The 24,525-nt window shown below is 36.4% G+C and overlaps 1 protein-coding gene across 4 annotated transcripts in view; it reads left to right on the plus strand.

The window, feature by feature from the left end:
* The window catches only part of LOC129797396 (uncharacterized), a 54,289-nt gene that overhangs the window by 24,076 nt on the left and 5,688 nt on the right, over nt 1-24,525 (plus strand). For all 4 annotated transcript variants that reach the window (XM_055839890.1, XM_055839887.1, XM_055839889.1 and 1 more), the window contains 3 exons: nt 8,335-8,618; nt 21,422-21,497; nt 22,570-22,653. In XM_055839890.1, coding sequence (XP_055695865.1) covers nt 8,574-8,618; nt 21,422-21,497; nt 22,570-22,653 — 205 coding nt within the window. In that variant the 5' untranslated portion in view covers nt 8,335-8,573. The remainder of the gene's footprint in view (nt 1-8,334; nt 8,619-21,421; nt 21,498-22,569; nt 22,654-24,525) is intronic.

The following is a 24,525-nucleotide window of genomic DNA, read 5'->3' on the forward strand; positions in this document are numbered from 1 at the left end:
GTGCCGAAGAGAATTTATTGGATTGGGGGTAAGGTAAGATGTGGCTGACTATTTGGAGACAAACAGCATTACAAAATAGCCATGTTTGTGAGTTTTATGCACTCAAAAGTAGGGCATAGTATCAATAACACACCAATGTAGTGCCGTCTGATCAATAATTCCGAGCAATTCAATAGCCACCTCGAAGAACCCAGAATTTCATACCATCGTGAGCACCATTTGTCTTCCCTCCTGCTCACTTTAGTTTTGTACACCAAACTACACGCTGCAAAATGAATTATTAGTTGTGAGTTGGCTGAAGGATGTCCTTGTACTTTTAATAACAAAATCACTTGGCAGCTGACTTTACAAGAATGAATTATCTCATTCTCCTCTATGTTACTTTGCACGCAGACACTCGCCAAATAACACCTGCACATTAACTGTGTGAATGAAATGTGCCTTTTTGGTGGATATGCCTCAGGCCCCCCACTCAGGACACAACAATTTCCTGCATATTTATTCGGTTTTTTCGTATTAGTAGGTACTCAAAAAAAAACTTACAAGATGTTTAACAATAAAATCCATTTATGCGAATTACCAGCACAAGAGTAGCGCAATAAAAGTGAAAAGTGCTTAAAACAAACAATAAGAATCACTCAAAACCTGTTCAATTAAAAAAAAGAGAATTTAAAAGAAACTCATCGAAAAGTCAAGGTCAGTATCTTCATAAAAGGCTAAGTAATTGAAAAGTGACACCATCTTTCATCTTACAAATTGACCCTGTTTCAACTCTGATGCTCAAGAACGATGTCAGCGTGCAGGGTGAGCTGTGTGTGAGGTAAAAAATGATTGTGCATAATATTGGCAGTTGTAAAATCGTAAAATATCGTATATAATAACTTGATAGAGAAAATTAATGTAAAGTCAATAAAAGTATCAGATAGAATGCAGCGGGAGCACTGGAGGGCGATTTAATGTTAAAATATTCATTCATATGGAAATTAAGTGCAATATTATTGCTATAAACATAATAACATACATTTTGTATCCATTAATCTTTGCAAATTCAAGAACGATGTTTTTTTGCAAATAAACTCACTTAATATTGAGTCCAATGATATTAACTTTTTGTGATGAGATGAAAAATGATAGTGCGGAGAAATATAACAGTTTTCAATAATATTTTGCTTCGTCATTTAGGATAAATTGTTTTGCTACATAAAGTATGTACATTAGTTCTATTATCACCTCCTTCTGAATGAAATTACAAAAATACAAAGTTATGATTCATAATTTGTGCCAATCTTCAATTTGCTTAAAAAATATTTTTTAATGATTAATCAAAATCATCTACTGAAGATTTGCGTATAAATTATAGTTTGAGTTTTGGATGAAGATTCATGAGTAATAGGTATAAAACTGAAAGGAAAAAATATCCACGCAATGGTTATTTCCGCGGGAATAGTCCCATGATGACCTGATATAAAAAAAATTAATTGCACCATAAGAATTAGTGTCGTCAATTTTAACGAGATAAAATCCCGGCGCGATTGATTATCGTATTTTTGAATCTTTCTTGCCTCAGGCTCTTGGATAATTAAGAACACAAATTATTTCTCACCTTTACTTTTTCCTCCCATATAGCATAAAACCCAGAGTTCCGGATTATCGTGTTTTTTTGTGCGTTTTCTTTTTGTGCCTCTCTGATCCGACCATTCAATTGGCAAATATTGCTCACAGAGATCTTGCATTGGATTCAAGATTGATTTCTTTAATGGGCTTCGTGACTCCAACTGTCGAGAAGATTGTCTTCTAATTGCTCAGATTGAGTATATGTATAGAGGCAATCGTGTCGTCTTTTGGAGTTCATCAGGTGTGTCAAATATTCATCTGTTGTATGGACTTTTCACGAAACAACTGCGAATTTTTCCTCTCGCACACATCACGGGATAGCAATTAAGGTGAGGGGTATTTAGGTATTAATTTCCAGAGCATGACTCACACAGTGTGATCCTCCCATCAGCTTCATTCACTCTCTCGTGCAAGAAATCCAACATTCACACGAAACTCTTGGCTACCACTTATTTTCTAGCCGTAAACACTCCGTCACTGGGTGCTGCATGGGATTGCCAGTTTGTTATTCTGCACCAGACCAAGTATAAATATTTACCTTTTCTGTGGCATTCGGAGCAATCCTAACATGCATTGGGACAATATACCTTGGCTCTCCCAGAGCTTGTGGAGTGTTTGGCGTCACATTATAATGCTGGACTCCCAGATACGGTTATAGGTCGACTAGTATCATAAATTACTGTGCAATAGTAGTGGTTTGTGGTTAATTGCACCTAAATGCCAGTGTATAGGCATACATTAGCTCTGCTCCAGAACTTATGCTCACATCAAGTGTAATGCTTTGGCATAGCCCAATGTTGAGAGCTTTTATATCGGGGGAGCTTCTTAAGTTGCCAAGTTTTGAGAGGAACTCTACATCCTTGCATCCATTATTTATTCGATTGTACATATTACCATTCTATCTATTACCTACGTAAGAAAATACATTTGTTCCTTTTACTATCATTTCTCTTCCACTCTTGCCATATAATTTACATTATTTTCTACACATAAGATGCATAGAGTTGCAATGCTAAGCGCTTTATTTTGAAGCTGTTATTATTTTAATGTAAAAAAAAATCTTTAGCAGAGTGTGTCAAAAGACTAGGAAACGACTTTTCATAAGACATTGTTAGAAGTGGGCCGACTAATTTAAATAAAGCAATATTTTCTGGAGTTTTCTGCAGTTTTTCATAGCGATTAATTCTGCAATATTGTGATACAGATTTTAAGTTTCGTCATAATAAATTTTATTTAGCTTCTTTTAAATTTTCTAGAATTATTGGAAGACATAAATTTATTTCCTATACAAGAAGGAAACTAATATATTTTCTCACGTGGTATAATTTATTTTTGATCAATAAATTTAAAATGTATCGTATCTCCTAATTTGTAATCATTCTCTAATTTGCAAACACCTGCAAAATGCATGTTATTGAGAGTAAAATCATGTTTATTAAGCCGACCATTGAACCTGTTTGACAGTCCACTTTCCTTTCTTCCGTGCAATTGATCGCGCACAGCGGAAGTTTCTTGCAAGAGTTTTCGCCCCCTTATATAGGGGGGACATAGCCTCATCTGCCCACAGCTCTGGCCTCTGCATACCAAGAGAGCAATGTGGTAGGAAAATGCGCCTCTTTGTGCATGCGGGGACATTCAGTGCAAAATTCTCCACAAAATCGGACTCACTCTCACTCATCTGTGTAAATCGCATATTCCAACATGAGATTGCACCATAATCATAAATTCTTCTTGCACATACAATTCCCTCTCCTTGTTTGTGGTCATGTCGTAAGCCACGGCAGCTCAGTAGCTGCAAATTCCTGGGGCACCAAATGGACCACATTTCAATGAAATGCTGCTGTTGTATCCACATTGGATTATATACATTGCGAAATCACTCTCCACAAACCACCGTCAAATATTTAATTGCAAATTGTCGCTGACAAAAGCGTTGTCTGTTGTCCCCGACACGGGGTTTTTGGGATGCCTAATCGCACAATTGAATCTAAAATGCTTTTAAACTCAATTAAGATATTTAATGTGTTGCACCAAAAGAGAGGCATTTAACATGGCGATAAATTGCCAGCGATTTTTCGCTATTTTATATATTTTTAACCACGAAAAATGTAATAGTTTATAGCTGGACATTGCATGAACAATTTGTCAATTTCTTTTGACACACTTTTTCCGGGTGCTTTCCTCTGTTTAGACGCGCACTTCTACCTGAAAATTGTACCCAATGATCTGCGTGCTGTTAACTACCATATGGCTGGGAGTTGGTCACTTTCGCGGATGACTTACCAAATCACTTGTTTATGGAGGACCATAAAATAGCACATTATATACACGCAAAATTGAATCTTCTCCTGCCTCTAGCTATTATGAGCTCTGGGTGAAAATAAAAATCTCCGATTTAATTAATTGGGTGTATTCGGTGACTAACTTATCTTAGCTTGCCGACCATTTTCATGCAACAGGTGCAAATTGGATACATTTCTTTCATAACAATCTTTGCCTCAGCTCAATCGATCTTCCAGAGCCCGCATTGTTGTGGCGAATAAAACAGATTAATCACAATGAATATCACTTCGTGCGAGTGAAATGTGGTTTGAGAAAGAGCAACATTTTAATTGTCACTGCTGATCATTGTGGTTACCAATAAAATGCTCCAGTGATTCGTTCAGCGACTCCGACACAAATTCCATCAACAATACGGAGATATCACCTGAAACTAATTGATTGATCACTCACATTTTCTTTCCTCAACAAGTGAGATTTTCTTCCAACATAAGCACCATTTCCATCGTCAAAGGATTCAATGCAACGTCTTGCAATTAATTTTCTCGATACATACAATAGACATTTATATTTTGCCACCGTAGTGTGAAATTTCTTGCAAAATACCTTGGCATTCACGCGCTAGCTTCAAAGAAATCTAATATTGAAAGCACAATGTTTATTCATTTATCAATGACTGTTGAGCTGACTTGATGAAAATTATTATTTTGTGTTTGGGTAAAATTGAAATGAACAAGTGATAATACTTGAATTAACTCAACGTGTAACATTATTATACTCTGATTGTGTCATTATTCAAATTCTAATCTTATTTAACGAAATCTTAAAGGATCTTTCTTAAAGGTTTCCATGCTATAACTCTTGTGGCTGACTTTAGAGAGCCGTTAGAACACACATTTTCTTACATTAGCCAAGACGCAATTGAATTGATTGATTAAAAAATATTCAATGACATTTTAGATTTATCTAAAAGAGAATGGCATCATCTGCCTCATTGAATCGCATGGAAAATCAATCATAAAACAAACAGCGTAATTGAATTTCAATTGGTTGCAATATAGACAATACGTTCTACTTTACGATTGAGGTACAATGGGCAAAGAGCCAAAGCTAGAAGAAGGTACAAAAAAACGAAAGATTTTGCAAAGAGAAGATTGTGAATTGAATAGAAAAGGAGTTTATTCAGGCCAGTATGAAAGATGATCCTCTATCGCAGAACAATTTTAACCCATTCCATCTTGTAGAGGATCAAAAAACATTGAAGAATCGCGAGAGAAACTCCCCAAAATCCACTGGGATCACATCGAAAAGTGCAAATAAAAATTGTAAAAAAAATCAAATATTGCGACGCCATTTTACGTTTTTATCACTATAAAAAATGTTTCAAAACTTTTTTGTAGACTTGTCGCTCATTTTCCGTGGAGTTTTTTTCTAGTCAAAATAAATGTTTATTTTTTCGTTTCTGGAATGATTTCTACATCTGAATCAGGTGATCCACAGCGAAATGAAGCTGAGGGAGGTTGATAGAACCAGCTCCTTGCAAATCAAAACAAATCTTTTTACATTTTTTTGAGCCTCTTTGGCAGTGAGAATTTAAGTATGCAAATCTTACGGAGTGGAATCCCATCCAGCGCAATATACCTGATTCAGATGTAGAAATCAATATAGTAGTCAGTATCCGGAAACATTCGACGGAGTCATCAAGCAAATCATGACCAACACGGAAGACATTTCTGAGAGTCGCAGGACTGCTCTCAAAGCTATTCTGGGATTCCTCCTGAAAGTCTTCTTCCGCGTATTGGACGGATTGGAACACTGAGCAAGTCCACAAAATCTTCATCACCGTCTTCCCATACATCTTCCCCAAGAGCAATGACTTCCTGGAGCTGACAAAAGTGATTCCCAACTCTCATTTTGCCCCTCAGAGTTCTTTTCTGCAGAATGCCCATGAGGTATTACTGGAGAAATTGGGACTTCCGGAAGCGAAAGATTTGCTCCGAAGCATTGAAATTGAATCAATGGTCAGTGAACAGAGATTCTATGCCCTCCTCCTTGTTGCATCCGCTCTCGAGAAGGCTGCAATGTCAAGAAAGACATCACAGCATTCACAGCAATAAACTCCCAAAGAGTTTGTTTTCTCAGTGCTTTGAGAGTATCATTAGATGCACAGACTTACAAGGAGCAGAAGATTTCACAGATTCAGATGTAGAAATCACTCCAGAAACGAAATAATAAACATTTATTTTGATTAGAAAAAAACTCCACGGAAAATGAGCGACAAGTCTACAAAAAAGTTTTGAAACATTTTTTATAGGGATAAAAATGTCAAATGGCGTCGCAATATTTGAATTTTTTTGCAATTTTTATTTGCACTTTTCGATGTGATCCCAGTGGATTTTGGGGAGTTTCTCTCGCGATTCTTCAATGTTTTTTGATCCTCTACAAGATGGAATGGGTTAAAATTGTTCTGCGATAGAGGATCATCTTTCATACTGGCCTGAATAAACTCCTTTCATACTAGACGAAATTCAATTTAACACACGAGACACATCATCAGGGGGACACAACACTCCTTCGCGAAGGATGATAAAGAAGCGGAAGAAGAGGAATCGAAGATAGATTCTATGATGATTTTCCGTCAGCAAAAAATATAATCTTCCCATTTACGGGATTTACCTCGTCGGGAAGGTAAACTATATTAAATGTGGGAGGTCTCTGTCCTCCCACAGCCAATCTTCCCATCAACCGAGGCCTTTTTAGCTTTGCCACTCCTTGTGCGACTCTTGGAAATTGCCAGGACGAGAAGGACTTATGTATGACTTGACGAAAAATGGAAGAAAATTTAGTTTGCAGTTAAAATCTTCACTTTAAATGTTTGCTTTCCAAACAAAAATGAGCTTATTAGGAAACCGAATGAATGATTATATCGTGAGATAAATTAGGATAGAGGTTAAGAGTAATTTGCACTAGTGGTGCATTAATTATATCGCAAACTACCACAATCACTTGTCTGTACGATGAGTTGCCATAAATTGAAACTCGCAACCCCCAGAGAGCCACCACTTGATCCATCTGTAAAACTTTTGCATTGTGTAAACTTTTAACGACTTTTCTCAACTCCAATTAATTGAAAATTCAATTCAAGCTATACTGCTAGAAATTAAAATCGACATGATATGGAATTCCATTTAACATCCATCAAAATATAATTAATTTGCCTGCAAACATCATCCACTATAATTAATTGAATGACCTTCTGAGCAACCAAATCTCTTGATTACAATCAAATTCATTTGGCTGGAGCGCCATAAATTCTGCACCAGACAAACACCAACTGGAATGGTTTGTTTGGGAGGAAAAAAATCTACAACAAAACAATATAAATGCTGCGGAATGGCAAATTTTAAATCCCAGCGTAGTTTTTTTTTCATTTTCAGCAACATTAAGTCACGTGGAGATAAAATTCTAAAATGTGAGTTTTTTGAGAAAAAAATTATCAAGATTTTATTTTAATACATAAAGTTTTTATAAGAAATTTCTTTCAAAATCGAAACTTGTATTGCAGGAATTCCTAAAATCGTGTAAAGGTTTTATGCAAATATTTAAATGTAATACGTAGTAGATACTTACTGACATATTAAAGTCACCTTCCTATAATATGCTTGGGAGGGGCTCCATACTAAAAGATTAACAGTCAATAATAATGTAAGTTAGGTACTTATTTTCGATGGGAGTAAAATATTTGTTCATTGATACGGAAGCTCATTAAATTACGTGATTTACTTTCCTGTTTCCTGAATTATGTCAGAGGCCCTCTAGGGCACGCACTTGGCGCATGGATGACGGTATCCCATGAGGAATGTCGAGCACTCCACAGAGCTTTAGTCATTAAATTAATGCTCCCATTTCATGGGAAAGTGGGTGGTATGGTTTTGGCAATTTCAGCACGTCCAACCTGAGCCAATGTCTCGGAGGGATGGTGGCCTTGCATAGAATCGCGGACAGTCAATTTGGGTCCAATATCGCGACCACGGAACTGTAAATAAATGGTAAATTTATCGTGTAACGCCTGGCCAGACACTTTAACTTTGGTATTTTTCGTATTATATGTATAGGTACCATCATTTCAAATTCAATAAGCGTCCCTCCAGCACCACCCTCAACTCGACTTGAATACCAACTCAACACTTTTTCCACCTCTTGCACAGCTATTCAGGTGCTTTCTTCTGCACCAAACATCTCTCCCTTTCACTCCCTTTTCGCAAAAGACATTACTTAATAACTTGATTATTTCGCCACATGAATAAATCTCATTACGGGATGGCACATCATTTCCATGCTGTCGAACCGCGTTGATGTTTTGTGTGAAGTTTTAAAGTTGCCAAAGTTTCTTTTCACACAAAACTTATACATTTCTCCCCTTCCACTTTCTTTTTGCAGAGCAATCAGGAGCAGCGTGAGAGGACTAAACTCCGCGGGAGATCTTCGAAAGTGGCAGTGATTCATTGAAATTTATACATCCGAGAACATACTACTGTGGGGCCACTCATTCACACCAAAACTTTTCTGGAGAACTTGGCAGCAGGACAATGCGGCAGTGTCTCTAGGGTGGGTGCGCTATTGTTCAGAGGATTCCAGGAAGCGAGGAATACTATAGTGCTTTAATCAACTGCCATACGATGGAAACGGAGGAGGTGATAAAGCTCGTCGATGGCATTTACAAGGTAAGTTAACTCACCTTTTGCTGTTCTTATTGTATAATCCTCTATCCTGTCGTGTATTTCGGAAAGGGAAACATTGAGAGGATTTACATGTGAAGAAGAATTTAATTTTTCCCCTATTTCGTACGTGATGTTAAGTTATAAATTTTCCCCCAAAAAGTCACGCCATGTTCACTCAAACTTTAAAAGAATTTTTGTTATTGTATCATTTTCGTAATCTTCTATGTAGGTATCCACCTACATAGTACACTCCCCTGTATGTACGAAAAATCAACATTATAACTCAAGTTAGTATTTCAATATTTATGCATCCGTTTGAGTTTTTTTTTGCAAGGTTGGTGTATTAAAAATCCATCAATTTTTTTCTTTGTCGAAAGTTCACAAAACACACCCTCAGCTAAAAGCTCTCTTCCACACTGCAAAATCATTCTTCGCGACATTCACGGACTCGGGAATTTGCAAATACAGAAGCTGAGAATGCAAGATAATGTTGTGTTCCGGTAAATATGTGCACAACATAATATCTCCTGTAGAGAAATTTTACCGTGAGAAGTGCACAAATATTTTTCAAGCAGAAAATCGAAATCATACCTTTTGTGGGGATGAGCGAGATTGCTCACCGAAGGTTTATTGTATGTAAAGTTTTGAACTATTTTCGAGACGACACGGTAACTGCAAAACTGAAGCCACAGAAATCTCGCAGAGAAGTTCTAAATAGTGGGTTTTTGGGGGGTGGTTGTGGTACAAATGTTGGGAGCAATGAGAAAATGTGGAAAAGTGTTTGTGAAAATATAATTTCCATTTCGTTCCACCTGGAAAAGTGCTGTGGAGCATATGATTGGGTGGGAGGGAAATTCATGCACGGTGTCATTTTCATCCTTCCTCCTTTCTGCCAATGTCGCCAACCACCCCCTCGACGGAGGACACTCCGTTGCCATAAAATTTAATTGGATGCTTCGTAGATGGATTAATAAATCAATGCAATTACCCTCATTTTGCCACGGATCCCGCACACCCCCTTTCCGGTGGCAATAAATTTCCACTTCAGCAGAAACCATCACATGGAATCACATGTCTCTCAATCTTGCTCTTTGACCGCAAAAAGCACATTCGTGCATGGCAATGATTGTGTCTGGCTTGAGGATCGTGAGGAATACTAAAAACTTCCTTCTCATGGTGGGCACACACACACATTAAATTCTCACGCAAATCAAGTAAATGTTTCTGCTGACTTCCCTTGGGTGTGCTCCTGGACACTCTGCAAGCTGTCCGTGGGCAAACACGTCCGTTGAAATGAAAATTGATGGTTATTCTGACCCAAGGAAAAAAAAATACTGCGCGAAGCCCATTTGCCCAAAAGGTCACATCTTTCGTTGAGATCGTCAATATTGCGTGAAATTTAAGTGGGCAAAATTTCATGATTTAATACTTTCATACGTAAGAGCATTGCGGAAATTTATGCATTAGTGCTGCTAATATAAATTTTATCATATTTACTTTATTGTTTAATAAAAAGGGAAATTGAATAATTAACAAGGTGTTACGTGAAGAATGGATATAATTTTAATTTGAACTATTATGAATTGGGTTATTAAATCTACAAATCCCTTATTCAATTTTTCCAAGAGCTGTTACACTCCCTGCTTCGGATAGCCACACAGTACTATTTAAGTTGTCTAGGTGTTTGTTATTACTCAATAATTCTCACACACAATGTAATACGAGATAAATATTTCAGAATAATCTTTTAAATGACTGAGAATTCCCAAGAAGTATAATTTTAAAGCAAATTAGCACAAAAGCGAAAACTTCCGTGAAACTTTAAATCCCACGATAAGACATGGATGGCAGGCTGAATATGCGTGAGGAAATCACTGAGTAACCTTGACATTTTCCCCCCATCCTCGGGAAACATAACACTAAAATGCCTTTTTTTTTTGCTACACCACGCTAATGAAATCATGTTACAGGAACACACTTTTTTTACTCGGGTGTTGGTCATCGCGAAACCACCAAACAATTGCCAAACAAGATATTAGTGGGAGATTGCGAAAGGTAGCAGTAGTGCTGCAAGATTCTTTGGATTGACTCTATACCAAGGACTGAGAAAGAGATGAGTGGAAATTGATTGTGATTACCCTGAATAAATGGAAAGCCTGAAATATCACATAATCCATTATATTAGATTATATTCTTTTTGGTATCCCCTCCATGAAGGTTCATTGGGAATCGTGAACATAAATAACAAACGTTCAAAAATTAAGGGAATTAGCGACATGGCAAAAGACACAGAGACCTTTTCTATTTGCTTCCCCGTATAATTGAATTTGCAGCCATGGATGTATTGTGTGAGAAAATGGGGGGATCTTTCAATTAATTTCCTTCGTTTGCTTCTTATTCTCGCACTGGATTCTTTTTTAATCCCAATGGGATTTTACTTCTCCGTTCAGAATTTATGATACAATTTCATGTCTCTTAAGTGCTTCTCTTGAGGACTACTTTACACAATTGCACTGTTGAAAATAGTTTTTTTTTTTCATAAAAAAAAATCAGAAATTATCGCCCTAAACGATAATAACTTTGGGAATGAATTAAGTTAATTTTTTAAAGAAATATGTTATAAGTTTTTTACAAATGCATAATGTATTTTTCGTATACAATTTTTATCAGTGCAGTGTAGAAAGATTTCTTTCTTAAAGATTTCTTTCTTAAAGATTTCTCCCCATAGACACAAAAAGGAACTTATTGTGAGATTTATTCTATTTGGGAGGGTAGTTTATGTGGAATGCATTCTTATATGGGGTTTGAGCATTAAAAGCTCCCCCACAAAGTCAAATAAGTCATCTGTCGAGCCATTCTCGATGTCACAAAATGCAGAATTAATGGTTGCATTGAAGACTTTCCTCGTCTGCGTGGTCGATACGTACAATGGCAATGGCAATAATTCACCATTGCTGCTAAGCACACTTTCCACCCTTAAAGCATGACTTTTCAATGAATTATCGAATGGATTTCTGTCTCATGTGCACCACGTTTGTAAATCAAAAGACCCCCCAATTGGGTTCTCAATGCATCAAACTGTGGCTGAGAAGAATAAATCTCACCCCGTATGTATTCAACCCCCGGCATTTGGTGAATGATGTTTTTGTTGTAAAATTGCTCATTTAAAATTGATGAAGCGTTTTGCGATTTTAGTTAGTTATGCATTCGCAGCTCATACACAAATGCACGGTGCTTTTTGTAATATGGGTGAATCCACAGTGTGTAATGGATAGCATTCAGAATCCCTTTTTCTCATATACCTCTATCCTCTGCTCAAATCTACCCTCACCCAAGCCACCCTCTTTTATTCGTGACTGCCAGAACTGAATAGCTTTTGGCTGGGGCTGGGGCTGGGGCTGGGAGAAAAAAAATCTATACTATAAACATAATGGGGTTTTTGCCTTGAGCATATTCAGAGTGCGATTCCACTCGGATGAGAGAAATTCGATTGAATGCGAATTCAGTGATTGGCACACAGATTAAACCCCAAATGAAAGGTCTTTTGCTCTCCCCTCATCATTCTCGTGAGATGTGCCTTTCATGCCAAAACATCCTCCTCATCATTTGTTCTGCAAAACGCACATCACGCAAAGTGTTTTCACCCAGAACGGAGACTCACACTAATTAATTAACATTTCTGTGAAAGTTAGGGGTGATGCTGAAAAAACACTGCGCTGCGTCTCATGTGTATTTAACCTGACATTGTTTTCTCTAATGTACACCTCTTTTGCAAATGGATTGCTAATCGCCTTATTGCAAATGGCTAAGCATGTTTAGCACCCAAAGGTTTATCACCTCACACCACGCGCTGAATCACTTCAAATTCATCCAAATGACATTATCTATGTGCGGGGGGAGGTGCATTTATTGACACGGTGACATGCTAATTTTCCAAATGAAGCTCCATAAATTGTATTTTGTGCTCATTTGCAATGGATGAGACGGATGAGGCAAAATGGGACTTTAAGATTTTGCCATTAAAGGAGCCCATGCGCTTGATATGGGCGAAGTACCTAATTGAAGGAAACGCAGAAAACAATTTTAACCTACCCAGTCTTGTAGGGAATCAAAAAAGGATAAAGAATCGCCAAAAATATTCACCATTTTCCACTGGGGTCACAACGAAAAAAGGCAATAAAGTTTTGTAAAAATTCAAAAAAATTGACCGCCATTCGCCATTTTGTTCATTTCAATGCATGAAGCATATGTTTCAATGCTTCGTCAATATGAGCTTGTCGATGGGAGTTTGACATTTCATTTTTTTTGGGAGAAAATAAAAAAAAATTGCGTATTTTTCAATTTAATTATCGTGGTAAATGTGTTTACGTGTTGTTCGGGAGTGATTTTTATATTTGAATACCTGAAGGATGAATTCCCGCACAGTTTGTGACTGTCTCAGCGACCACATCATTGGTCGTGGAAAAGGTCTTGGGAAAGGTGGTGCCAATAAACATCGTAAGGTTTTGCATGACAACATCTAGGGAATCACAAAACTAAGCAATCCATCGTCTTGTCCGTCGTGGTGGTGTGAAACGCAAAGGATTCCAGCGCAGAGGATCTCTCAATTCGTGAAAAAGCCATCTTCAAGACGATCCACGACCAATGTTTTTGGATTGCTTTGTTTTGTAACGAGAGATGTGCTCGCTGAGACGGTCACAAGCTGTGCTGGAATTCATCCTTCAGGTATTCAAATATAAAAATCACATCTTGAACAACACGTAAAACACATTTACCACGATAATTAAACTAAAAAATACGCAATTTTTTTTTATTTTCACCCAAAAAAAAATAAATGAAATATCAAACTGTCATCGACAAGCTCATGACGAAGCATTGAAACATCTGCTTGATGCATTGAAAGAGACAAAATGGCGAATGGCGGTCAATTTTTTTTTGAATTTTTACAAAACTTTATTGCCTTTTTTCGTTGTGACCCCAGTGGAAAATGGTGAATATTTTTGGCGATTCTTTATCTTTTTTTGATTCCCTACAAGACTGGGTGGGTTAAAATTGTTTTCTGCGTTTCCTTCAATTAGGTACTTCGCCCATATCAAGCGCATGGGCTCCTTTACATTTATTATGTGATATTTTAATATTGTCATGAATTGGAGGGGATTTAAACGCAGTGGAAATGATGTCACGTGGAATTGCGATGAATTAAATATCATATATAATAACTCTGTGAGGTAGTAGAGGTATGTATGATAATATAGTTGAGACTTTGGGGATAAGCCAAGAAACAAGCAGTTTCATGCAATTTTAATTTCAAATTTAATTTTATGGGACATTCTGGACTTGATTAGATGTATAAATTTTCATGAAATATTCGAAAATTTAAGAATCAAGGAAATTCTTTAAATGCTGAAAGATTCTTTTGTCGGTGCTGATGTAAGAATTTTAATTATCAATACTTTGCTTTTTTAAGAAAATCTGTGTTTTATTCGAAACCAAAAAAAATCCAAACTTTAGAATTTTCTAAAAAGCGATTTCTTTTAAAAATTTGGTTCAAATCGTTCTAATTTAAAACGAAATTTAAATATAATTTTTGTCACTTTTACAGTCAGGTATTGATTAACGTCGCATGGGATACACCTGACTGTATAGAATTTAATAAAATGAAAATTTCCATAAAATTCAGAGAAACATTGTAATCCTTACAACCTCAGAGACAATATAGCAGCTACTCTACACTCGTTTTAGGAAGGAGAAATCTCATAGAGGGAATATATGGCAAATATCAGGTTTATTGTTGGAAGTTGTAATAACAGCAAAGGGATGTTTTAACCCCTTTTCGTGACACTCTGGGTGGCGCCATCATGTGAAATGGAGCTTCATGTGCGATTCCCTTGTGTTTTACGACAGCATTTACGCATAGAACCTTCACCGTGTTGGATGGAAGAAAGTTCACCGCTGAGCCGTGAAATTCACACAATATTGAACTCGAGGGGGTCACTGGGATCATGTCAAAAGGGATGGGGGGTCAGGTTAAATGGGCTTCCTAGGGGATGAAATCCCATAAAATGTAGGGCGAAATGCTTCCCCGCTGACCCATCCATTGGCACAGAGTAGCATGAAACGACTGGGTATAAATCAATCAGTTGTGTGTTTTATTTCCCTGATGAATGTTCCATGTTTGGTGTGCTGAAAAAATCATGCGGAAGAGTCTTCCATTTCTCACAATATCAGCTTTTTGCATGTTGGAAGATTATGGCGAAACACCTGAAGAGCTTCACGTTCATCGAGGCAGAAATTGGAGCTGAAGTTGAGAAGCCGCCCAAGTGCCTTCGATATTGCATTGTTGCAAGTTAATTCCCGCCACCGGGCTGATTTGCATATGCGGGAAGTTGCGACTCCAGAATGAGGCGGAGGAACATCTTCCATCCAGAGAGCAATGGGAGTAGAGGGGCGGTGTGCAAAGTGCTTAAGATGATGTAACAGCACGACTAACGTCTAATGAGGAATCGATAATTAATTTTGCAAATTGCATCTTCAGTGTCGCAACAAATTCCTTTCATTGCTCTCAAGCTCAAAATTCCACATTTAGATATTTTAGTGTGGTTTTTGTTGAAGATTTCATTCACTTCTTCTCATGTAGAAATTCCATGCCGAAAGTTCAAGACTCTGCCATGGAGAATGACAAATTATTTTTTCTCAAGAGTATCCATTTGATGGACACAAAAAAGTCTCTTTTACCATTATATCTACTTTGATGATGGCACCTTCTTGAAGGCATAAAAAATTGGCGTTGTTTGTTCTTCAGCTCACAAAATTGATAAATTGCCTTATGTTTGATTTCATAATTAATTATGAAATGATCATTGCCGCAAGTACCACACCACACCTTAACCACTATATAAAGTGTGTTTATATCTTGCACATAAATTTTATTGGCAAATGATTATGATGAAGAGACATGGACAATTTTGTCTCAATTCCTCTTCACATAATTGGACATAAAATTCAATTAATCATACAAAAATTTCTCTGACAATCTGCCGCCTCTTTGTAATTTCAATTGCAACATTCTTTTGCCAAATACTCTTGAAATCAATGGAATTTTAGTCCACTCAATGTATTGAATTGTTAAGTTGAATTAGTCACTTGAATACATATCCGAGTTTCAAATAATTCTCAGCTAAACTCTTAAATTGATTTCTAAATTTATTTTTGCATCATTTTAGTGATAACAGAAACCTTTCTTTAAGTTCATATTTTCAGTTACAATTTTATTCTTTTAATAAAAGAGTATTTTTCACATATTGATCAATAATATCTGAAAAATATATCAGTTCTTTATCTAGAGTTATTTTATTTACGATGTGGAATGTCTTTGGTTCTGTCTGGACGGAAAATTGTTTGTAAAATTGTACAATGTGAAAAGTAACGCTTTTATACGTACAACAGATATAGTAAAGGAGACCCATTGAAATGTCCAATTTGATTGTTGTCAACAATTCAATTTTCCTCCTAAATACTTTTATCAAATTGAATTGAATCCATTCTCGGAGTATGAGAATTGTTCTTCCACCCCCCATAGGTCGCCCTGGAGACAATTTTGGCACCTCAAAATGGAAGGAAACGATCATCATCCCTTCGTCGGTATTGTTGTGTGCCAAACACATTTGCTATTTTATTTGGTCTATTTGTTTAGATTCACACACAAAAGGCGCTCGAGGGTGATGCTTTGGGGTCGGGAGGAAAACGCCCCAGATCTGTAACAGTGAGACCCATCCAGATCTCGATGGAAATCATTTTGTGTCTTTGGGTGAGGATTAAATGGAATTTCAGCACCAGTTTCACTGTTTTCCCTCTCTCGTCTAGAATTCTTTTTTTCACTCGCTGCAAGGAGGAGGGTTAGGTCTTTTGAGAGCAAAACTCTTGGGAATCGTCTGGGCGTTACAAATGTGAGCAATTGAATTGTCTTCTATTTGGGAAAACAGTGATGAGCATTTTGAAAGGGAATCAATCGAATCAATTATAAAATTGGGCAAACTCTCTATTCAATATATACGCCCATAGTAGCTCGCATACTTTATATTTCGCATGGTATTGCAATGATCTCAAGGAGAATTTTATTTCTTTATAAAATTCTACTTTGTGTTAATTTGTATACCATTATGTTTTATTAATTTATTTTGGACAAAATCAAATCATATAAAACATATACCTATGATTTGAAAGTGACCACAAAAAGGTTCTCAGCAACGCATAAGTGTGTACCCTTTCTCTTCAATCTTCGGTCAATATTATTCGTTGCAAATTAAGTACCATTGAAATATTGTGGAAGGTGTAAATGTAATTTGCGACTGAAAGCGCAAGTTGATTGCGTAAAATAAAGTCTTTTGAGAAAAATGCAAAAAAGTTGCATCACTAGCGATGGAAAGGGAGAGTGAAAGAGTAAAATATATAGTCCCCTAACTCTAATGTATATATGACAAATACTCGACGGATTCTCACTTTTTTCTGCACCTCTTTGGTGTCTTTTTCTTCTACCGAATGTGGAAATTGCATTAAAATTCATTTATTCCTTCCACCCATTCTCTCTGTGCATGAATTACATATGTTATACATATTGCATGGAAACCACAAGCGATATGTAATTAGTGACATGGCGTGAAATTCTGTAGCCGTGCTCCACAAACTTTTCTCTCTGGTTTTGCGGGGAGTGGGAGAAAGGGGCCATTTCAAGGCGCGAAAATGGATTTACGGAGAGCCTGGCCTAATTAGCATACAGACGCCCTACTACAGCTAACTATCTGACTCTCGAAAGCACCGAGTACTGGCATAATGAAGTGGTTGGAGAGACACCTGCATAGTGTTCGTTGACGATGTTTCATTTTCTGTGTCACCCAACACCAGCCCCTGACCCCACAGACCGTTCCAGAGTATGTTGCGCCCACGCAAGGGATAGCAGGGATGGCGATGAGGCAGAAAAGTTTTCTGTCTATGGCGCTAGTTTAAATAAAGCTATCCTGAATTGAGGGCGAGGCACTCAGGATTTTATGTGGTAGGGTAGGATGGGGGACGGTAATACAAGGCTATTTATCCAGGAAATGTAGGAACCTCTAAAGCCAAATATTCTTCCACAGACAAACATACTTTCCAGGAAGGATTATCATAGTTTGCAAACTTTTCGAAATTATGGAAAGTCTTTTATCCTTTCAATCAACACCTATTCATACGGACCACGGGTAGTTTGTGTGAGTTAAGTTGCAATTAAAAACATGGGACTGTTTTAGTAATTCGCTACATAATAGGATCAGATGAATGGCTTAAAATGAACTTTGCTAAAGCATAAAATTTTATGATAACAACATTTTTTTATTTTAATTATAGTTTTTGACGAATATTAATATTATTTGAAACATATGAAAAATTCTTAGCTAAATATACACCCTCCTAAAGTCTAGGTGATGCAATGTGCGTTGTGAAAATGGTGTCGGCCTTCCTTTGTTGAGCACGAATGCTTATCCAAAAGATTAAATTTATATGTGAAGTTTATACATGTCATGTAAGCAAATCACCTCTAATGGAATGTCTTGTCTTTTTGCCACCTTTCCATAAAGTTGTTGAGAAATATTGCTTAAAGTTTTCTAGATAACAAAATGCGTTGAAATTCGATTAAAATTCTTACGAATGCTGTGGCTTTGCTGAAAAACATTCCTTTCTTGAATTCTCCCCTTAAATTCCACCAATTAGAAGATAACAAAATTAAACCACTAATTAAAGCTATAATTTCTCGGGATAATTTCTCTATGGGTGCTCTAATGCTTTAATTTCTTTCTTGTGAGCGAAAATTCCAGACAAAGTGTGGGAAATCTCCAATTTCCGGCTGAAGACAAAAGAGGAGCACCCCTTATTGAAATATTTCATAAACTCATCTTCCAGACACTCAAAGTTGAAAGCTCATTTTGGCACAATTTCCCTGTGAGAAATATTATACAATACACAACTTGGATATTGAGGCAAAAGTCTTCATGAATGAAGGAAAGAGGGTAAGAAGAGAGCTTACAGGTTGAAGGACAATAGAAAATTATATGAGCGCGAAAGGAAGTTTTATTGGACTTGGTCTTGTTTGATGTTAAAATTGCATGGGAATTTTAATTCTCTCATCAACCTCCCACAAAGTTGTGAGACTTTTTTTTACTTGTAAATCTCCACATCCCATAATCGCATTTCTTACCCGTCAAGCTTTAGTAATTCACTCAAACATCTTCCAGATCACTCCTGCGATTTGTTGGTGATCACGTTTCTTTCCTGCACACTGCTTGAATGGATGAAAATAAAATTCCATGTCAAATTAATAACACAATTTGTGTGTTTTTATGCTATTTTCTGCACCATCAATTGGCAAATGGAAGAGTGTATGAGCGGGAGACTCGTCAAGTGACTGGTTCACCTTCAAGAAGGAATCCCAGGGAAATATTCGCGCGTGGCGATCAACATGAATTTCAATTAAATCTCCGCATATTTATGTTCATTCTGCACCTTTTGCTCTTCGCGACCTCCTCTGCTTCACTTCTTTTTTTTTCCTTACATGCGCAATTCAATTTCAAAGAGCAGACCTATATGCACAAACTCGACCAATAAATTGAATTTCGACTCGAGAAAAGTTTTCAAAATACTGCGTAACTTTTTATAAAATTCAATTATTGTGTGTTTTGCACTTTTGTATATTAATTGAAGAATTATTCTTATTAATTCGAAGTTAGAAGTTATAATGAAATTCTTTTTCACTCCCAACTTTACAATTTTATTAATGCTTCTCAGTTTGATAAATATCACAAATTCCATTGCTAATGCGCAACATTGCATTTTTCTTTCAATTTATTGAGCTCGAGAAAAATCTTTGATAGGTCTCTGCATATTGATGTTTCTCCTTTCACTAAATCGATCGTTTTACGCTATTTTTCCTGCAGCAAAACTCGTCGCGATCGCAAGAACACCCATTTGTATTTTTCACATTTTCCAATTGAATGCTGAAGAGTTGGTGGAAAAAAAGTCAAGGAGGAATGCAAGAAGTGGGCATCGTTGTGTAACACGCGCGATGGATTAATATCGCGACCTGTTTGGCATTCATTCGCATTGTCTCTATAGTGATGGATTGCCCATCCCGCAAACCCCCCATGTTCCTGGTTTCTCTTGAAGAAATGTCACGGGACACTTCAGCTGCCATGTATTGTGAGAAACATGACTATCCTTGGCCTTATACTCTCCATTGCAGAGGGCCCTTCTCAAGTGTTCAAGCGGGGGGAATTTGCGATTGCACTCACTGGGTGGATCGAATGTCATCATTTTGATCTGACCACACTCTCTTAAAACTCAAGCAACTCTCCGTTCAAGCATCTCTCTCAAGTCAAAACAAATTCCAATGAGATATTCTGTAAATTTACATTTAAAACGCCATCACCATTCCCATCGGAATGGGCAAAAGATAGTTCGTTCAAACTCTGGAAACATGCAAAACTCGTTTTCTCTTATAAGAACGTGAATTTATACAGAAAAAACTTTTTTTATCCTTCATCTTCTGCGGATGGTTTTCTATTTCTACTTTGCCAGAAAAAAATCTTCCCATCTCGATGGGGAAAACATGTCAATGTGATCTGTAAGACCTCTCCCAGAGCTTATCCACATACGCAATTCTTGCAATCCCTTGGGGTTATTTGAAAGCGTGGGTGGACGTCCCTCAGGGGGATATACTCAAAATTGCATGATTCATTAATTTCGTCAAAATGGCTTTTCATATAAGCATGTTATTTTATTTATTCTGAATCATTTCGATGCTATAAATATTAATGCTCGCATTTTCCCAGAAATATTTTGTTGGTACAAGGAGACAAATATTTTTTAGGAGAATTAGAATACTTTTTTCTTGGAAATTCATGCATTTAAAATTATTTCTTAATCAAAATGTATCTCTTAAATGTTAAAAAGCTTCTTCATATTGAGTTATTTTGTCTATTAATAAGCTTAATTTTTTTTTCTTTGAACTCGTGCCTTCCTCACTATTTCCGAAATTCTAGCCATATAATTTCGCGAAATCGATTGACTAATTCCCATCTCTGAGGTGATTTGAAGGTGATTTAGAAAGAAACGCGCGTTGATGTTCACGTTGAAACTTTCAACAGAATCGCCTAATGGGCCTTAATTGAAAAGGATTAGCACTCATTTGAGAGATTTCCCATTCAAATTCCGCACACTTTTTTTGTGTTTGTCACAATCTCTTCCAATACTATGAGCTCACGGGGTTTTTTTTAAAGTGTATTTTAGCTGTGATTCTTTTACCCTTTTTGCAACAAATCACGAAAAGTGAAGGGAAAGAGGTCCAACATCGGCCTGTGTGATGGTTCAAAAAAGGGCGGAATATTAAAAAGTCTGCAAAATATTTCAAATTAAAGTGTTTCCCTCTTTTGGTGGGAAGGACTTTGAAAAACTACCAATTTTGTTAATGGAATCTTATCCTTCGTCTCTCTTTATCCTGATATTCTTTCACCCTAACCGCCACACGGGAAGTTTTTTTTCCGGTTTGAGAGAGAAAAGCGCTTTCCCTTCGTGAAAGCCCTAGGAGTGGCTAACGTTTAAAAAGGAAACGTGGATATGCAATTTCATGAATAACCATACCTCATCCGTTTATTTGGGTGGTAAGGGGAGTGATTGTGAAAATCCTAATTTACTCTTTTACCGAAATTCACGACCCTTTTCAACTTGCGCATAGCTTAAATTTCCATTCACAAAACCATTTTTTTCTTTTTTTCCATTTCCAGAACATCCTCGAGAAATTCAATCCCGGTGCCAGACAATTAATCAGTGCTGGAAAGTCATACCTCAAAGCACTCCATGGTAAGTCAATTGAGATTTTATACAGGACGACACACCTCGTTCTGGGACATTTAATGCCATGACAATTTAGGGTGCAGTGTGACAGCATTTCTCCCATTTTTTTCTCTTACTTTTGCATAAATATAATGCAGTTTACAGACATGTTTTTGCACATTGCATAATGATGAGATTTATTTAATTGATTTTGAGATTCTCTTTAACGATTTTTACGATAATAAATTTAGTTTGTAATTGTCAGCCAATATTGAATCTTCCAATTAAATTGCGGAAGATTTCGTAACACTCACAGTGTGTAAAGAAAGTCAACTCTTATTAATAGTTTTCTTCAATTAATTTGTTTACATTCACCATCAGTGAACCGAGAGGTAATGAAGAAACCAAAGAAACATGAATTAAACTATGTGATGTAGTTTTTTTGTTAAGAGAAGGAAATGATGAAGTGTTTTTCTATGTTAATCAATCAGTCTTGATTCTGTTGTTCTTGTTGAGATTTTTTTTAAAAATATTTTCTCTCATTTTGGAAAAAAATGTTAAGAATCATTAAATAAATCTAGATCTTTAAAAAAAACTAGGAAATTTAAAAGAACTTAAAACTAAATATTTACATAATCTTCATAATGTTATGTAGATGTTTTTAAACGAATAAAATATAATAAAAAGAAAGAGCTTTAAATTGTAAAAGTTATTGCCAAATTTCTGTTTATAATTTTTTTTATTCCCTGTTTTATGATAAAAAAGAGCTTTAAAGAGGGAACGCCAATTTTATAACGAGAAGATGTTGACGTTATCATGCAAATTTACAGTGCATAAATTTTAAGGAATAATTCCGTTCTCCCAACAATAAAATTTTAGTGGGCAAGAAGAAGTGCGGGGAAATTCCGAGATTTTGGCAAAACTGAAAAAAAAAAGAAAAATGCTACAAAATATTGAGAGAGTGTGTTGGCTGGAGGATAATAGGAATATGGGAAAATGATGGGTCTGTCGCACCAATTTTGCTGTCTCACAAGTAAAAGAAATGTGAAAAATGTGGAAATTGTACCAAGAGATTCATCACAGAAAATAATCTTTGCAGGAGCAGCAGCTGCCTCGAGATTATTCAACGAGGCTCTGGCCAAGATAGCTGTGAATGCTCAACAAGGTGGAACCACAGATATCGGTAAGATGAATTTCATATACTATTCTTTATTTACCGCTCTCTTGGAGGTGGATGTAGCAGAAAAAAATATCTCCCTGAGGCATTTTGCCGATGTGAAATGGTTTTCCAATAAATTTACTCCCACAAACATCATAATGTGATAAGTCCTCACCGAAAAACACCCCATCCTGAGTCGCTTGGGGATTTTCATCGCAGCATAAAATCTCACCAACACATTGCTTGTGGGTGAGGACGGTGGATGCTGAGGAGTCAAAAAAAATGTTCTCATATAGCATGTGGTATATGAGAATGATGTTGAAATTCACTTCCTCGCGCGCAAAATAAATTGTCGAATAAATTTCGGGACATCTGATGAAAATTTACGATGATGCACACTTTTTCTTCGCTTTTCTTACAACAACAAAAAAAAGCAAGACAGAGGAACCAAGTGAGAGTGAATTTGCCCGAAGGGATACTCAAAAATGACGCAGCTGAGAGGGAAAATTTTAAATATTACACCACAGTGGATGCCTCAAGAAAAAGAAACTCAGGGTTCTCCTCTGTTATGCTAATAATATTGGCAATTTGTGCCACTTTTGGGAGCAAGACGAGAAATAAAATTAAGCCATAACCTTTTGATTTTCCTCTGGCGCCTCCAAATTGCTTCAGCACGGGCCTATTTCAGAACCATCTTTTTGCCAACAAAAATTTCATCCAAAAGGATGAGAGAGAGTTGAAACATTATATTGTCCGCGTACTTCTTTTTTAACCATTAAAATTCTTCTTTTACTGAAGAGTAGGGAAATATCATAAGAAAATAATGTTTATGTGGCTTACCCATAGGTCTTAAGCATCAAAATGATTTGCTTGGTCAATTCAACTTAATTTCCCAAGTTGAGCTAAGAAATTTTACGATGAAAAACTTTATGGAAGTTACGCATCTTTGTGCGTGGTGTGCGTCCAATTTCATGAAATTTAGTCTTATTTGCTATCTCACATATTTTCACATTCTTCCACTAAACGATAAATAACATTTTCATCCCCTGCAAAATGTGCACAGGAGAATGGTAAATATAGAGGTGGAGGTCTCGTGAGTTCCATCCAAGAGGGTGAAAATTGCGCCAATTCTTTGGGTGTACTCTCGCACAAAAAGCACAAACAAGCAATAAATGTCTTAAGAGTTTTTCTTCAGCTGTGCATGAGACACAAAACGTGCCAAGGAAGCAGAGGCCTATGAATTTAAGACGAATCGTGTAGGGGAAACTCTGTTTTTGCCTGTAAGCACCAAAGCATAACTCTAACTTTCATTTAAGAGAGAATTTACTCCAAAAGGATGAAACACAAAAAGTAAGAAAAACAATAGGTATGAATTCGTCTAAGAATGCAAAAAGCAATAAACTAAGAAAAGCAGTGACCCGTTATATGTAATGTATAGGAAAAAGGCAAAGGGTTAATCATTCTACAGATTGTGCTGTTATTCTGTAATATGTAGTTTAATTGCAATATTTCTTCATGGAATACGCAATCAAATCTTAAGTAAAATGCGTACGATCTAATTGCATTTTTAATGAGAAAATTAAATTACAAAATACCCCGGAGGAACGAATAAAATATCGACAAATTCCTGATGTTTTCGGTGTGGTATTGATTTCATTTTAGTTATGTTATACCTACAAATATTTTGTTAAATAGAAAGATTAAATTAATAGGATTGCCATATAATTTAATTACCATCGAAAATTGCATTTTCATCTATGGAAATAAATTTTACCAGTTCCATAATTTAAGAGACCAACACCGTATAATAAATAATTAATAAGTATTACATTGAAATCATATAGTTTCAAACATGTGATAATCCCATGTTCAAATTTTATTAAATCACAATAATCA

Source organism: Lutzomyia longipalpis, chromosome 1, assembly GCF_024334085.1.
Source record: "Lutzomyia longipalpis isolate SR_M1_2022 chromosome 1, ASM2433408v1".
NCBI classification, from domain to species: Eukaryota; Metazoa; Arthropoda; class Insecta; order Diptera; family Psychodidae; genus Lutzomyia; species Lutzomyia longipalpis.